Source organism: Gekko japonicus, unplaced genomic scaffold (genome assembly GCF_001447785.1).
Source record: "Gekko japonicus isolate JY-2015 unplaced genomic scaffold, Gekko_japonicus_V1.1 scaffold1192, whole genome shotgun sequence".
NCBI classification, from domain to species: Eukaryota; Metazoa; Chordata; class Lepidosauria; order Squamata; family Gekkonidae; genus Gekko; species Gekko japonicus.
In genome coordinates, this window is record NW_015159749.1 from 373776 (window position 1) to 389832 (window position 16057).

Sequence of the window (16057 nt, forward strand, 5' to 3'; positions counted from 1 at the left end):
TCAAGCCTAGCCTGACTAAGAGATCGGGGATAGCTTGTCTCAGTGTCACAATGAATCTTATGATCCTCAGAGTATCTTCTAAGATCTAGTGAAACAGAAATAGGATGGATTAATAGCAGCCCCTGTGGAGAGGTACACCAGACTGATAGGGCTATTGCTTTGATCCTAGTTTTCAAATGCCTACTGGGAGAATGGAAAAAAAGCTTGTTGCTTCTCTACACAGCCTAGTTTCTGCAAGGGAAGTGGATAACCTTCCTGGGAGCAGACTCAGTCCTAGGGATGTTCCCCAACATTTTTTCTGTGTCCCCTTTCTGATCCCTCACTAGGATAGGTGGAAGTGGAAGACAAAGGGCTCGGGGGGGGGGAAGCAGAAGTAGAATAAATATAAGAAGATCTTGAGTGCAGAGTTCTCAGGAGCTCTGCCTTCTGGCCACAAAGGCAGGACTGACCTGGGAAAGTCAGCAGCTCTTCCTCCTGCAGAGGTGATAGACTGATCTAGTTTTCCTACCAGGAGGAGGTTCTGTTCCAGATATAGAGTACGGCTTCCATATTCTTAGGAGAGAAAGGACTTCCTATTCTCATACGATTTGAACATCTCTTGCCATTTTTTGTGTGGTGTGTGTCTCTTTGATGCAAAAAAGAAAAATGGTATGTTCAAAGAATTCCGTGCAATTTCCCATTTCTCTAGTTACAGCGAAACAAGAACAGGTAACAGGACATGGATTTTTTTGTGAGCTCACCCTCCTCCCCAGCTGCCCCAAACTTCTGGGCCCACCTTGGCCAAAATCCTAGTAGCTTTCCCTTCAACGATGCATCCCCTCTCCCTGCTTTTCAGAATGAAAAATATAATTATGTATTGCTTCTTTAATCCCTACCAGCTCTTCTCCTTTCTAAAAGTCTTCAAGAAGGTGCATTCCACTATCCAGAAGGCCCCTGCATGCCACCCTCGCTTCTTGCAGTCCTAACGTCCAAGTCTTCTTGTCTCTTTGGTTAAAACAAACCCATACACACACACACACACACAAAAGCAACACACTGCCCAGTATGCTCCTATTTTGGCCTGTGGTGTCTGGCACAAAAGTGTCTTTTCAAGAAGGAAGCATTGGTGATGAGCTGTCTGCTCACTGGAAGTTGGATGTTTCTTATTTCCCCCCCCCCCCATTCCCCTCCTCTCATACAGTTGTTGCTGGCCCATACTGAAACAAGAGCGGAGAAGTCTCTTTGATCCGAACGTAGAACCTCCCGTCGGGCCAAGCCTTTTGGAGCGAGAGGGGAAGGAAGTCATTGGGGAGCCACTGCTCAACTTCCTCGGACACGAACACAAGCCCAAAGTGGCCCAGCTGCTCTTCGCCGTAGCAGAAAGCGTCGGCATCTCCCAGGACATTGCGCGAGATCTCATTGATCTCTTCCACCACCAGCTTCACCACCTCTTCTGCCGTCATCTTGCTGGTGACCCGCAGCTGTGCAAATACAAAGATATGTGAGATAAAGAAGAACGCACAAAATTGGGAGGGGTGGGGGGAAACGCCCGAATAAGCCGCTCCCTCCCCACCCCCCCTTGAGAACATAAATACCTAGCTGAGAAATGTCTTTCCAAAGTTTACGCCAGTGGCAAAGGGATTTCCTGTGATTTCTGAAATTGTTGTCAAGAAGCTAATCTAAGAGCACCCCACTCAAGCCTAATGGAGTCTGGAGCGCTAACCTGGATTCAGTTTAATGGATATGTAGCTTCGTGTACATATAACACATACATATATGTACATATAAGGTAAAAGGTAAAGGTTCCCCTTGCTCGAAAGCCAGCCGAGTCCGACTCTAGGGTTGCGGTGCTCATCTCCGTTTCAAAGCCGAAGAGCCAGCGCTGTCCGAAGACGTTTCCGTGGTCATGTGGCCGGCATGACTAAACACCAAGGCGCACGGAACGCTGTTACCTTCCCACTGAAGTGGTCCCTATTTATCTACTTGCAATTTCTTGCTTTCGAACTGCTAGGTTGGCAGGAGCTGGAACAAGAGACGAGAGCTCACTCCGTCATGCGGCACACTCGGGTCCCGAAGTGCTGAACTACCGACCTTCCACAGCCTGCAGTTCAGCATCTTAACCACTTGAGCCACCGCAGCTCCTTATGTACATATACAAAACTGGAAAAGGTCTTGGTGCAGGCAAGGAGGATGGCACCTTTACTGTGTCTGCTCGGCTGATGTGGCACAAGAGTCTAATCTCCCAAATAAATAAATAAATTTGGGAAAGGAGGAGGACTGGAAGGTGACAACACGCTGGCACCCTTGGAAGATAGCAGGACGTACAAAATAAGGAGGCCTCTCCTTTCCACCCACCCCACCCCACCCCACCCCACAGCAAGGGAAAAAGCAGTGAAGATCTTTCCTGTATTTAAAGGCACACCATTCCTCAAGGACTGGGGTCTCAGAATGAGCTCTCTTAAGGGTTTGGTGAAATATAGGCTGCATGCCAATGGACAATCTGGAAGTCCATGAGAAATCTTGAGAGGAAGACCTAAACTCATCTGAATTCACCAGTCCCACAAGTCTTCCCTTTTTGGGATACTCTCAGGGACTTGAGAATGGCCAACTGGCCCCTCCTTTCCTCCTTCAACGGGGTCTCAGGCATTCTCAACACTGGGAGAATAATGAGCTTGCCCAGGCTCTTGCTTCCATTCCTCTGCAACACTACAGAGATGTTTTCCTTCCTTTCTTCCGTCACCCTGAAGATTAAAAGAAAGCATCCACTTGAGTGTCGATCAGAGGAGGGCAGGCTAGGGCTGGTTTGTTCATCCTCCTCTCTGGATATCAGGGTACCACGGCAGCATACAGCAGCATCCACCCCCATTCTGTGTGCTGTTGGGGTTTTGAGGGCCCCCCCGTCCCCGTCTTGCTGAGGTCAACAGAAATGTCCTTCCTCTTCCTTGGTGCCCCCACTGTCTTGCTTTGGCATTTGATGTAGATCCACCATCTTTACTATTAGAAGAACAAGATGGGGACCTGCATGTGTGGTCAACGTGACCAATAATTTGGAAATCCCGCCTCCCAAAACCTCCCCCTCTAATATTCTAAAGGTAAAGGTTCCCTTGCTCGAAAGCCAGTCGAGTCCGACTCTAGGGCTGCGGTGCTCATCTCCGTTTCCAAGCCGAAGAGCCGGCGCTGTCCGAAGACGTTTCCGTGGTCATGTGGCCGGCATGACTAAACACCAAGGCGCACGGAACGCTGTTACCTTCCCACCGAAGTGGTCCCTATTTATCTACTTGCAATTTCTCACTTTCGAACTGCTAGGTTGGCAGGAGCTGGAACTAGAGACGGGAGCTCACTCTGTCATGCGGCAACTCGGGTCTTGAACCGCTGAACTACCGACCTTCCACAGCCTGCAGTTCAGCGTCTTAACCCCTCGAGCTACTGCAGCTCTAATATTCTAGAGCAGGTCAAAATCCTCCATCACTCTGTTGCCCCCCCAACATAATTTAATAGCTTCCCAACTTTTAGTGCCTCGCATGAACACATGAAACAAACATACTAAAACTTGCAATTTCTCACTTTCGAACTGCTAGGTTGGCAGGAGCTGGAACTAGAGACGGGAGCTCACTCTGTCATGCGGCAACTCGGGTCTTGAACCGCTGAACTACCGACCTTCCACAGCCTGCAGTTCAGCGTCTTAACCCCTCGAGCTACTGCAGCTCTAATATTCTAGAGCAGGTCAAAATCCTCCATCACTCTGTTGCCCCCCCTAACATAATTTAATAGCTTCCCAACTTTTAGTGCCTCGCATGAACACATGAAACAGACATACTGAATCAGACATCAAGGTCAGTATTGTCTACTCTGACTGGTAGCAGCTCTCCAGGGTCTCAGGCAGGGATCTTTCACATTACTTAGTACCTGATCTTTTACCTGGAGATGCTGAGGATTCAACCTGAGACCTTCTGTATGCAAAGGAGGTGCTCTGCTACTGAGGCCAGAGCCCCTCCTGCTGCATACACATAATCAGGCCATTTTGGTCTTTCTTTCCCTTCCTTGTTGATTTACTAAGTCATATATTTCTGCATACCCAGGGATGCAGTATACAAAAACCCATACCTTGGCCTCTGTGTTTTGTTGCTTTGCTTTTGCAATGATCACAAATGCTAAATGTTTCCTATGGATTGAATAAAATACACAGTGATTATGTGTGAGATAAGATTGCCACTTTTTTGGGCTTTAGAGGAAAATCTCCTAATTCACTTGGCCTCCTTGCTGCTTATTCATTTTTGTCTAATTACCCCCAAAGCAGCCTCCATGGAAGGCTGGCAGAGACAGAACATGCAACTATAGTTTAGGGATTATATCTCCCTTCTGCTCCCAGAGAAAACTCCCCCCTCCCAATCCCTTTCTGTTCTAGTGTGGCATTATGCAAGATATTTGCTAACCCTGATTAAGGAGCTCCCGACTCCTACTTCAGAATCCTGGTTCTGAAAGAGGATCCTATGGCCCACTTCCAGTTCCCTAAACCACAGCTGATATGCTGTATCTGCACTGACCTTGGCCTGCCATAATTCTTTATATCCATCATCAATTCCTCTGTTAAGGGAACACAGCTCTTCACTCTCCTGTTCTGGGCCACAAAAGGACATAACAGAGAGAATGCCCCTGTGTCCTGCAAGGAGAATGGAGAGAAGAAAGGAGACCGATTTGTGAGGCCGAGGCACCCTTCGGAATGGGAATCTTCACAGAGCTCCTTGCTCCCGTGACTGGGAACACCGTCAGAATGAATTTTTCCTAGCTGTCAACATGAAGTTCCCCGGTACGGTGATCTGAACCAATAAGTTTGCTCACAGAATGTGGAGTTAAATGTTATTTTCTTCCTTTTGCCATTTCAACTACTTCCTGGTGCACTGTATTCCTGCATCCCGAGGGCCAGTTGTGAGGCCGAGGTAAGTGTGTGGACTCTAATCTGGGAGAACCGGGTTTGATTCCCCACTCCTCCACTTGCACCTGCTGATGGGACCTTGGGTCAGTCACAAGCTCTGGCACAGCTGTCCTTGAAAAAGAGCAGTTTGTGTCAGAGCTCTCTCAGCCCCACCCACCTCACAGGGTGTCTGTTGTGGGGAGGGGAAGGGAAAGGAGTTTGTAAGCCGCTCTGGGACTCCAAGTGAAGGGTGGGGTATAAATCCAATCTCCTCCTCCTCCTCCTCTTCTTCTTCTTCTTCTTCTTCTATTATGCCACTCTCTGATCCAGGGCAGGGATCTCTTCCCCCAAGTTTAGCCTGGATGAAAATCTGGCTCTCCTGGTACATCCTGGCAGCCTCTTTAACAGCAAAATAACCAATACTGAGGGAGGCTTGTCCCAAAATCTGCAGCACCCTAAAACACGTTCAGATATTATTGGGAGACTCAAGGACTGAAGTCAACCCATTATGGAAATGTTTCCTCCAACAGGAAACAAGTGCTAAGAGAGTATTCTGTTTAGGATCTGCTCACTCGAAATTGACTCCATTTAGTTTTATTTTTAAAATGGGATGGATGTGCTTCCAAAGGGAACCTGTTGCTTCATTCTGTGCTTGTCATCCATCTTCACTCACTAGTCGTGTTGCAAGCAGGGAGGATTTGGAAGAAGCATGGGCTATATGTCATGCTGACAGCAAGTGTCATGGCTTGTATCTCTACTAAGAAGATGCAGGTTTTTAAAAATGCGAGTGAGGGAGAAAGGATACATGGATCTGCTGGTTGGATGCACCTTTGGATCATGTGGAATGAAAGTATCATTACCAGTTCTGGGTATCAGCCCCCAAAAGCCACAATAGTGGAAATGCCCACGAGTAAACAAAAACCAGTTTGCGGAAACCCCATGGAAGAGGGAAAGGGGAGAGTCATATGCTCAGACCTGGGGGAAGGCAGCTGGGGGAAGGCCTCCTACAAGCCCTGCCTTCACCCTTCTCAGGACTGCACTACACCAGATTACACTGGACCAGGATTTCAGCAATACCTTAATGTTTGTCTCTTTGGAGAGCCCCGTTTCATACTGTGGGCACACGCATAACGCAGTGGATCCTGGCAACTTGCCCCGGTTTGCTACATGCCCTGGCTCAGGCACCTCTTGGAAGGTATGAGTCCACTCAACGGAGCGTGTCCGGAAGACAGGCTCGGAGCTCTCTGAGGGCCAGCTGTGCTTGGGGCTGAAGGCCAAGCCTGTCCCAAACCTTACAGGGCTGCATCGGCCCGCAGTCCTGCTTTCTGTCGGGGAGCTGTCGACTGAACCGGGGCAGGACTTCCGGGCCCCGTGGCAAAGGGGCTTAGGGAAATCCAGGCTGCTGGTGCGAACACAATAAGCTTGCCGTTTCTCTGTGATGCGCAACAGTTCTATCTGCCGGCTGGGGAGCACAAAGTCACTATCGTAGAGCTCGGGGGGTGGCCGAGGCTCCTCCGTAAGGATTGCGGCTGTCTTCAGCTCATGACTCTGTAGGACATCGGGGGCACTGTCCCTCAGAGGGCGGGGATTTCTTCTGCTGCAGCAGTCAGGCCCCGAAGAGGAGTAAACAAGATCCAGCTCCCTGGGGCTTTGAGCCCTGCTGGAGTCGTAGTCGCTGTCCGTAGCCAAAAATACCTCCGATGAACCCTCTTCATCGGACATCCCATGTGAATCTGCAGGAAGATGATTATTAAAAAGTTACTTAGTTACTAGGGATGGTCTTGGCAAGAGAAAAGACTTGAGATGGGACAGGAACGATAGCAACAGCGAGTGAAACCTGCAGCAGGACAAACCCACTAAGCCTACTTTGCCCAGGAACTTTGACTGGCTCACTGCCCCACATTAAAGAAATGGGCTCAAAACGACTGCTGCCCAGAAATCAGAAACTTTATGCACAGTGGGCTTTAAAGCTTTTCACAGGACACCTTTACTCCTGGCAAATCTCCTGGGCCCATGTCTCTCCAGTGCCTGTCTTCAACTGTATAGGCCTTCAGTGTGTGTTTATCCTACACAAATCTGCTGCACCAGGTTCTTGTAAACATCATTTCTGGAGAAGAAAGTGTACAAAGGAGATTTATGGTCTCTGTGTGTGATATTCTTAACAAGCATCTGCCAAGAGGTATCTGAGATAATTTTAAAGATTACAACGTATCAAATCCCAACAGATTCTCAAGCTGCGCTGTCAGGATATCTGGGAGGCCTCATTAAGGTTAATGATATAGGTTTTCTTATTAAAATGTTGGTAAGTGGCAAAGACAACTTAATCTAGATAATGAATACTGCGACGGCACCTACAGCTTTACATAAAATGGTTGAGAAAATATGGGATATTCCCTTCATGGGGTGGAGGGGGGGGACCCCGAACAACCGACGTTGATAACAGTCAAGGGAAGAAATGGCTTAGTTGGAGGACGATTTCAAAGTGGCTACACTAATATTATTGAATTACTGCCATGAGGACATTGGAATCAGCCACGTGGCAACTTTTTAATTGTATGGTCAGAAAAAAAAAATAATTTCACTGATGTATTGCATCTAGAAGGGTTCATGGGGTGTTGTCCAACTCAACTTCCCCACCCCACCCCCCCTCTCCCCGCATGCTGCTAGCCTCCCTCGCTTCCCCCCCCCCAGCCATTCCAGAAGGACTCTTTGCCAGGCCTGACTGACTGAAGGTCCTCAGACCGACTGACGGTGGCCCCACAGGGGTATTCACAGCCTTTGTGGCTCAATTCCCCTTCCTTGCGGGGATAACTGCGGGCCACAAAGGTCCATCAACAGTGGGGGTGGGAGAATGTCTGTATTACTTATGTCTGGTGCTGCCTCTCCTCCCCCAAGAAGTGCATGAGCGGAGCTGGATTTTCCACAGCCCGCCAGCCAAGGCTCACTGCCCCCTTGCATCTGAGATTCAGGGCTGATTCAAGGCAGAAGATTATTATTTTTTTTTACGTGTACATCTAGTAGCGTGACGGATGGAGATGGGCTGTTCCCGGCTCTTTTTGTAGCAGGAACTCCTTTGCATATTAGGCCACACCCCACCCCATGTAGCCAATCCTCCAAGAGCTCCTCCAAGAGCTTACAGTAGCTCCTGTAAGAAGAGCTCTGTAAGCTCTTGGAGGATTGGCTACATTAGGGGTGTGTCGCTTAATATGCAAATGAGTACCTGCTACAAAAAGAGCCCGTTTGGAAGCAGAAGTTTCATAGCAGCACGTTCTCCAGAGACAGGGCTTCAATCACCGGATCGGGGGGGGTGGGGGTAGGGGAATCCCAGCCCTCCTCCTGTTAAAATGGGCTTTGGGGGCTCTGGCTGTTCAAAGGCTCCCCATGGCTCCCCTGCCCGAATCCCTCCACCGTGTTCCTCTGTGCGTCTGCGCTTGGCTGAGGAGCACGCCAGTCTGATCTCCAGCTCTGCACGGCTTCACCGACTCTCTCCAGATCCACCCACGTTATGACCGCAGGTAGGATCTCTCCTTAGCTGGCTGGCTGCCTGCCAGGCCCTCTTCCCCCGGGCACTTGTTTTGGTCCCTCCTGTCAATCAGAGTCTCTTGCCACACCTCAAAAGTCCCAGCTGCCTGACAGTCTACTCCATACACTGGCTAAGGGAACTTTCCAGTCAAGTGGAAAATGCCTTGCTAATTGCTTTAATACTTCCCTTATACTTGGCAAAGCATCAGGATCCAAAAGGAACCTTGCTGGCTCCAGGAGGAACAGGGCACATTCAGGAACTCTTTCAGCAGGTGAAGGGGTGGGGGGGTGGGACTCCAACTCAAACAGGCATCAGGAAGACTGGATTCAGTCTGTACTTGGAGCACTGCGCCAGAGGGAGCACTGAGCCAGAGTTCCAGGGGTGGCTTAACAGTGTTCCCTCTAAGCTGAGTTAGTGTGAGCTAGCTCACAGTTTTTGAGCCTCTGGCTCACGCATTTTTGTCTTGGCTCAGGAAGGAGGGCTCCAGAGCAAACTAGTTTATCCAGCAGCGAAATCTCTTGCTCACAACTTTAATGCCAGTAGCTCACAAAGTAGAATTTTTGCTCACAAGACCCCACAGCTTAGAGGGAACCCCCTACCAAATAGACTCAGGATCAGACAAGAATACATACTGGATCAGACCCCTCTTGTCTCTTAAAGTGTTTATTAACAGCTTCAGGGGTGGAAGGGGGTGCTGACTTGAATTGGGACTGCAGTGCTAGAGGAGAGACACGTGACCGCTTTTCTTACGCCAGCTTCCCCGCCCAGCTGCTATTTGTCCCAACAGTGCGTGTCTTCCCCTCCTCCAGTACGACGGTCCAGGCCCAATTTGCACACACATCTCCTGCGACTGCTATTAACATTCAGATATGGAAGTTCTGATTCTTGTTCTCCAACTGCTCACTTAGTTTAGGCAACAGTTGCAAAACCCGTGTTTTCTGCCAAGTAAAATGCGAAAAAGTGTGTGAATGGAAGCAAATCTTTGTGGACCATTGCTGAGGTCAGTGAAGAGTAGCAGAGATCAGGAGATTTGGGGGGGGCAGAAACAGAGCATGAGGAGTGACAAGGAAGAAAAGAGGAGTTGGGGGTGCATAAAAGAGGGTCTACAGAGTATGCTCCAAAGGAATCACGATGACAAGCAGGGCATAAATGCATTTCCACTTGTGATGGAGTAGCGTGGCCATTCTGAATGAACAAAAATGGGGCCAAGAGAGCAGCTACTGTGCTTGTTTGGGGGAGAAGGGAGGCCTGCCTCAGAGCAGAGTTGGTGCAGAGGCCCCGGCTGCTAGTATCCCTCACCCGAGTTGAGCTTGCGACTTGTTTCAGGAGATGGGGTAGGCGAGGGAAAAAAGTCCAAGTGAGAAGAGGTCGACTGAGTTTTCTCCTTCAATGCAGTGCTAGATTCCTCGAGGAAGCACACGAGCGAGATGCCACCAGACGGCTGCTTGTACCGGGCGTGCTGCAGGGCATCCATCATCCAACGCATTTCCCGCCAGATCTCTTCCATTTGCTGTTTGACACAAAGAAACAGAATGCGCATACTTTATTTAACCGGCAGGCCCGTAAGCCAGGATTTTGTGGCTTGTGGGGCTGAAATTCTCAGTGCAGAAAGAAAAGCCATTTAACCAATAGAAAGGTGTTACCAGGATAGATCTCTAAATTGCAAGCTAACAACCACTTTAGATGACAGTTTTCAGCTGCTGCAAGTTAATCTCTTCTGCCAGCCCGAGCAACAACTCTGATAACAAGCTGGCAGGTAGGGGTGATGACTTCTATAGTCAAGACAGCTAACACGTAGGCAGAAAAACTCTCTTAAAGGAGGCCAGTTTCTTGACACAGAGTTAGAAGGGATCATAGAGGTCACCTACTCCAGCCCCATTGCTCAGTGCAGGAATTAGGCAACTACAGCACCCCACTCTGCTTAAAGGAACACACACCTTTTAAAAATGTTTTAAAATTAGAGAAAAAAGCATTTACAGGAGATATTATTGTGGGGCTGTGCCTTTAAGAAAGGGGGTAGAGCCCCCCAAAGCCCCAATGTAGTTACAGGCCTATTAACTGGAGCGGGGGGGAGGGGAGGAGAAAGGAACAGAGAAAGTATAAAACAGCCTTCTCTCCCACTGCCTCTCCTAAAGCTTTGAGGCCCACTTACACAGTCACAGCCCACAGTCTGAGATCCACTGGAATGAGCAAATCACGCCTTACTCTAGCACACCATCCTGCACATTTCACAGGATCAAAGAATACAACAAACTGCCTTAGAATGAGTCTGACCATTTTTCTGTTAAGGGCAGTCTTGTCTATTCTGATTGGCAGTGGCTCTATGTAGTCTCAGGTAACAGTGTGCATTTGGTATTTACTGAGCCGAATAAATACCTGAATAATGCCTTTAAGGGAAACCTTTACCTATTATGGCCCTATAGGGTAAAACAGAGCCGAATATATTTGGTATTTCCAAATATTTACCGAATCCAAATACAATGCCGATACTGGTATTCGGGAATATTCAGCAATGCCGAATACATTTGGCTTTTTTATTCCCAAATCTGAAAAAAAAAACTGATTTTTTTCCCCCGTTGCACACCCCTAGTCTCAGGTGGCAGTCTCTCACTATTTATTTATTTAGTTATAGATTCAATTTATACCCCGCCTTTCCTGCTACGTGGGCTCAGGGCGGCTTACACAGAGGCACAAGCCAATATAAAACATAGTTAAAACCATTTAAAATATCAACAATACAATAACATTATTATTAATAAAGTGCTCTAGTTGTTCTCACATGATATTCCCCAAAATGGCAGATTACAACTGCTCTGCCAGTTCAGCGACATCTGTTCCGGAGACGCTGATGTTCCTTATTCCAGGGCCAGACCTGAGCATGGTATTCCTGAATATACCTGAATACCAATACTGGTAATGTATGGGTATCTGAAAATATTCGGGAATACCGAAAAAATTCACCTCCATTATATCCTATGGGGTCATTGTAGTCAATGGCAAAAACTTCTAAGGGAGTATTCAGTGGGCTGGGGAGGGGGGATTTGAGGTGGAGGCACCAAATTTGTACTGTAGCTGCTGAAGCCTCTCACCAGAAGAGTCCCCAATTTTGGAAAAGTTTGGATCAGGGGGTCCAATTCTAGGGTAATCCAAAGAGGGTGCCCCTATCCTCCATTGTTTACAAAGGCAGGCAGATAAAACAACAGCCCAGCAGTTTCACCCAGAGAATCTCTGCAGTAGAAACTAAGTGAGGTGTGGTATGAGGGGGCATGTTTGCAATGTCAGCAGCAGTGCAAAAACCCAACAGGACGAAGTTCAAATCAGAGAATCTCTGCAGTATATGTGGTATGTTTGCAAGGCTAGCAGCAGAACCAGTGCAGTGTATCTAGTGCTAGTGCCCAGCAGCAAAACCCAGTACTATTGTGGCAAATGCCAGCTCAACAGGAGGACTGATGTCAACTTAAGTGTTCTTAATATACCAATAAAAATAATTTAAAAAACAAAACAAAAACAGAAGTGATATGTTGGAAGGAAAGAAGCCTGCTAAAACTGGCTGACCCACTGCAGACGATGAGCCTATAGCAAGCGGGTTCCCCCTCCTTTCCAGGTGGTATCCCCCGGTGAAGGAGGTGCTGATGGAATGGTAATGGAACCAGTCTCCCGCTCTGCCACCCTCTGCCCTGTCTATACCAGCAGTTCAGTGACACCAATCACATTTTTATTACAAAGCCAAGGCAAAGATGCTCCCGAAGGGACGTGCCACCAAAAGCGGAGGTAATCTTTACAATGGGTTTGCAAACCTTGCCATTTTCAACATTGCCCACGGAGGGAAGAGCAAAGGGCGAGGGGAAGGCCATATCGGTTTTATACAGCAAACAGGCAGCAGATCTGTCCGAAGCAGCAAAAAGCCAGCAGCGCCTGGATGGCACCTCCAGGACTGACGGATTCATGTTGGTAATGCTCCATCAAACACACAGAACACGAAGGAGGTCGATGTGCAACGGAAAACCAAGAGGAAAAGGCGGACATCAAGGCTAACAGAAGACTGTCATTAATGTATCGTGAAAGCACTGTTAAAAACCAGTGTGGCGCAGTGGTTAGAGAGTCAGACTAGGGTCTAGGAGACCCTGATTTGAATTCCAGGGAAACTTGCTGGGTGACTGTGGACCAAGAGGCTGATGGTCCGGAAGACACCAGAGAGGCCCAAGTGAAGCCTTCAGCCACCGCCCAGCCTGGAAACCTGCATGGCTGAAAGGCAGCGAACTCCACAGGCAGCACACAGGATGCAGGATGTGGCTCGAGACAGGGGAGCTGCCCGTGCTCAAGCCGCAACCTGAGTGAAGGAAACGACAGGCAGCCTCACTGTGTGTACGGACGAAGGCTTCTGCATGGATGTCTCTGCCTGGCATTGAGTCTGTGACATCACAGGGGGTGCCTTCAGTGGTCCTCCTTTCACCGGGAAGGGCTACGGGGACCCTGGCCCAGTCACACACACTCAGCTCAACCTACCATATTTTTTGGACCATAAGACTCACTTTTTCTTCCCAAAAAAAGTGGGAGGAAAAGTGAGTGTGTCTTATGGACCGAAGGTTCAGAATATTTTTTCCCCTGTTTTCCTCCTTTAAAAACTAGGTGCGTCTTAAGGTCAGGTGCGTCTTATGGTCCGAAAAATACGGTACCTAATAGGGCTGTGCAGATAAAATGAAGACAGCCATGCCAACGGCATTGGGTCCCCAGTGGGAAGAAAGGCAGGGTATACATGAAGTGTGTTGGAATACACAACAGGTTCCAGGGACTCAGCAGTGGGAGAGTTTTCCGTTACGTATACCTATCATTGCCACTTTCTCAGCCATGGTAAAATATATACATTGAACTTAGCCAGAGAGTTTGGATCTGGATGCTTATTGGGTATCTTTTCCCTCCTGATTTTGCTTTATAAGACATTAGCTCTCTTTCTTCCTGGAGAGAGTCATCCCCCAGGAGATAAAATACATCATGCCCCATCTAAACTCTAGCAGGCCATCTCCTTCAGAGAGCCAGTTTGGTGTAGTGGTTAGCAGCACGGACTCTAAACTGGGAGAACCGGCTTTGATTCCCCACTCCTCCGCATGCAGCTGCTGGTGTGACCTGGGGTCAGTTATAAGTCCTTTCAGAGCTGTTCTCTCACAGACAGTTCTCTCAGAGCTCTCTCAGCCCCACCTACCTCACAGGCAATGTTCCCTCTAAGCACTGGAGTCTTGTGAGCAAAAATACTGTGAGCTAGCTCACACTAACTCAGCTTAGAGGGAACACTGCTCACAGGGTGTCTGTTGTGGGGAGGGGAAGGGAAAGGGACTGTAAGCCACTTTGAGACTCCTTTGAGTAGTGAAGGGCGGGGTAGAAATCCAATCTCCTCTTCTTCTTCCTCACCATTTCCGGCCCTTTCAAGAAACTTAAGTGGTAAGGGGGGGGGGGGAAGTGTCCAATGCAGTGTTCCCTCTAAGCTGAGTTAGTGTGAGCCAGCTCACAGGTTTTTAGCCTCCGGCTCACAGGTTTTTGCCTCAGCTCAGGAAAGATGACTCCAGAGCAAACTGATTCACGCCGCAGCCAAATCTGCTCGTTCACCACTTTAATGCCAGATGCTCACAAAGTAGAATTTTTGCTCACAAGGCTCCACAGCTTAGAGGGAACACTGGTCCCATGTGGAGAAATCGGAAGTGGACGATGATGAATGACGTCTACGTGCCTCCACTGGCCCCACGGCAGTCATGCTTTTTTGTCATTGACATTTTATTGGTAGAATTAAAACAATAAACCAAATATAACAATAAAAATGTACATAAAGGTCATAAGAACAGTTAAAACATTCAAACCAATACACTAATTACAAAAAAGATAAAAAATAAAAATGTAAGCTTTAAAGAGTGATACATTCTTCAATAAACCTTTGAACAAAGTAACTTGTTTTAGCCTCAACTTGTAATTGATGCCTGTACTGTTTGTTGCTTTAGATACAACCAAGTGTCTTTTGCCATCACACACACACACCCAGATGCCCGTACAGCCTGGGATTCTCCGGGAGCGCAACCCAGTGCGGAGTGACTCCAGAGGAATCAAAGTGGGCTGCATAGGGCACCTCTGACTGCAGCTCGGCTCAAGTCCCGTCCAGCGGGTCATCCCATAGTCTTGCTTACCCAGCTCAAAGATCTGAAGAGGGAGTGTGAAGAAGCCAGACCGGGGAGTGTAAGGGTTGTTCTGACCAGGAGCAGTGCACACGTCGTCTGAGGGAGGCAGCAGCAAGAGAAAGGAGACCTCTCCTCCAAAGTCCAGAACTTCCTGACTGTACAGACGGAAATCCTTGGCCTACAGGAGTCAAACACGACAAGACATTGCATTTGTTGATGTAGGGGGTGTGGCATTCTAGGCAACCTTACGTCTTCATGACAGCAGCCGCCTGAACATGGATCGGTGGTCTCCTCCCTATCGGCCAAGAGTGGAGGCAGACAACCACTTGATCCGTCTGTGTTGCAAAATTTGCATTTGCTATTACGGTGGGCAGGAGACTGATATGACAGGGTCCAAAAAGCATCATGCACTTCAGTCATTCATTCTTGGGATGAGTTGGCAAGATCTAGGCTGTCCGACAAGTGCTGGAAATGGATCATACACTGGACTCTCCCAAGCAACCAAGTTCCACTGAATTTTCACCCATGTGGCAATGGTCAAAGCTAGCACTTAGAAGGGGGTGCCACCCTTTCTGTAACCTTTTAGATATGGCTTCCTTCTACGGAATCCAACTGCTTTGGAGACATTTTTCAGACCTCTTTGTAAGTTGCATAGAAACCCTATTACTGGGCACTAGCAAAGTAAAATAGAACACAAAGGCGGCTTGCCCTATTTAGGAAGCAAAGATACAGTCCAGGGGATTTGGCATGAGCTCAGTGTCCGACTGTTGTGCCCCTCTCTCCTCCTCATCTGCTGGGATGGAATGGAAACCAAGCTCTACATCTTTGCGGGCATCACTCACTGCATCCTGCCAAGGAAGCTAAGGATACAAAACCCTTTGGATCACCTCTGAGGTGTATATCTTGCCGGTCTCTATCTCTCCTTGCATGTGACCTGCTTCCATCTGTCGTGCAAAGTTTCACTGTGGAGCTGTGGCAGAGAGCAGAGTCTGTACCAGAACTGGTGGCGTTCCAGCAGAGGGCTTACCCTGAGCCTGAGCCACATTGCCTGTGTTTAGAGGAGCAGTTACAGCATAGTCAGATGAGACAGGAGGAGGCTGTGACTGAATCTTCGGGAGGGCTTACCCTGAGCCTGAGCCACATTGCCTGTGTTTAGAGGAGCAGTTACAGCATAGTCAGATGAGACAGGAGGAGGCTGTGACTGAATCTTCGGGGGGCCCCCAACTACGGTGTGTGGGGGGTGGGGATTTGGAGCTGGGATGCATCAAGGGATGTGGCATTAGCCTTCCCTTTGCCTTCCACATGATACACAGCAGTGCCCCTCTTCTAAACTGCTATTTTCCCTGTGGGGGAAACATACTGTAAGTTTACCTGCATGTTTTACCCCACAAGCACTGTTCCCTCTAAGCTGAGTTAGTGTGAGCTAGCTCACAGTTTTTTTAAGCCTCCGGCTCACACATTTTTGCCTTCGCTCAGGAAGGA

At 48.5% G+C, this 16057-nt stretch overlaps 1 protein-coding gene across 1 annotated transcript in view; it reads right to left on the bottom strand.

Annotated features, from left to right (window-relative positions):
* Nucleotides 1-1172: 1172 nt before the first annotated feature.
* Nucleotides 1173-16057, bottom strand: part of LOC107105656 (ankyrin repeat and fibronectin type-III domain-containing protein 1-like) — a 50917-nt gene continuing 36032 nt past the window's right edge. The window contains exons 14-19 of the mRNA XM_015405656.1: nt 14439-14753; nt 9714-9924; nt 5969-6624; nt 4524-4639; nt 2564-2720; nt 1173-1460 (exon numbers count right to left, since the gene is read on the bottom strand). Coding sequence (XP_015261142.1) covers nt 1173-1460; nt 2564-2720; nt 4524-4639; nt 5969-6624; nt 9714-9924; nt 14439-14753 — 1743 coding nt within the window. The remainder of the gene's footprint in view (nt 1461-2563; nt 2721-4523; nt 4640-5968; nt 6625-9713; nt 9925-14438; nt 14754-16057) is intronic.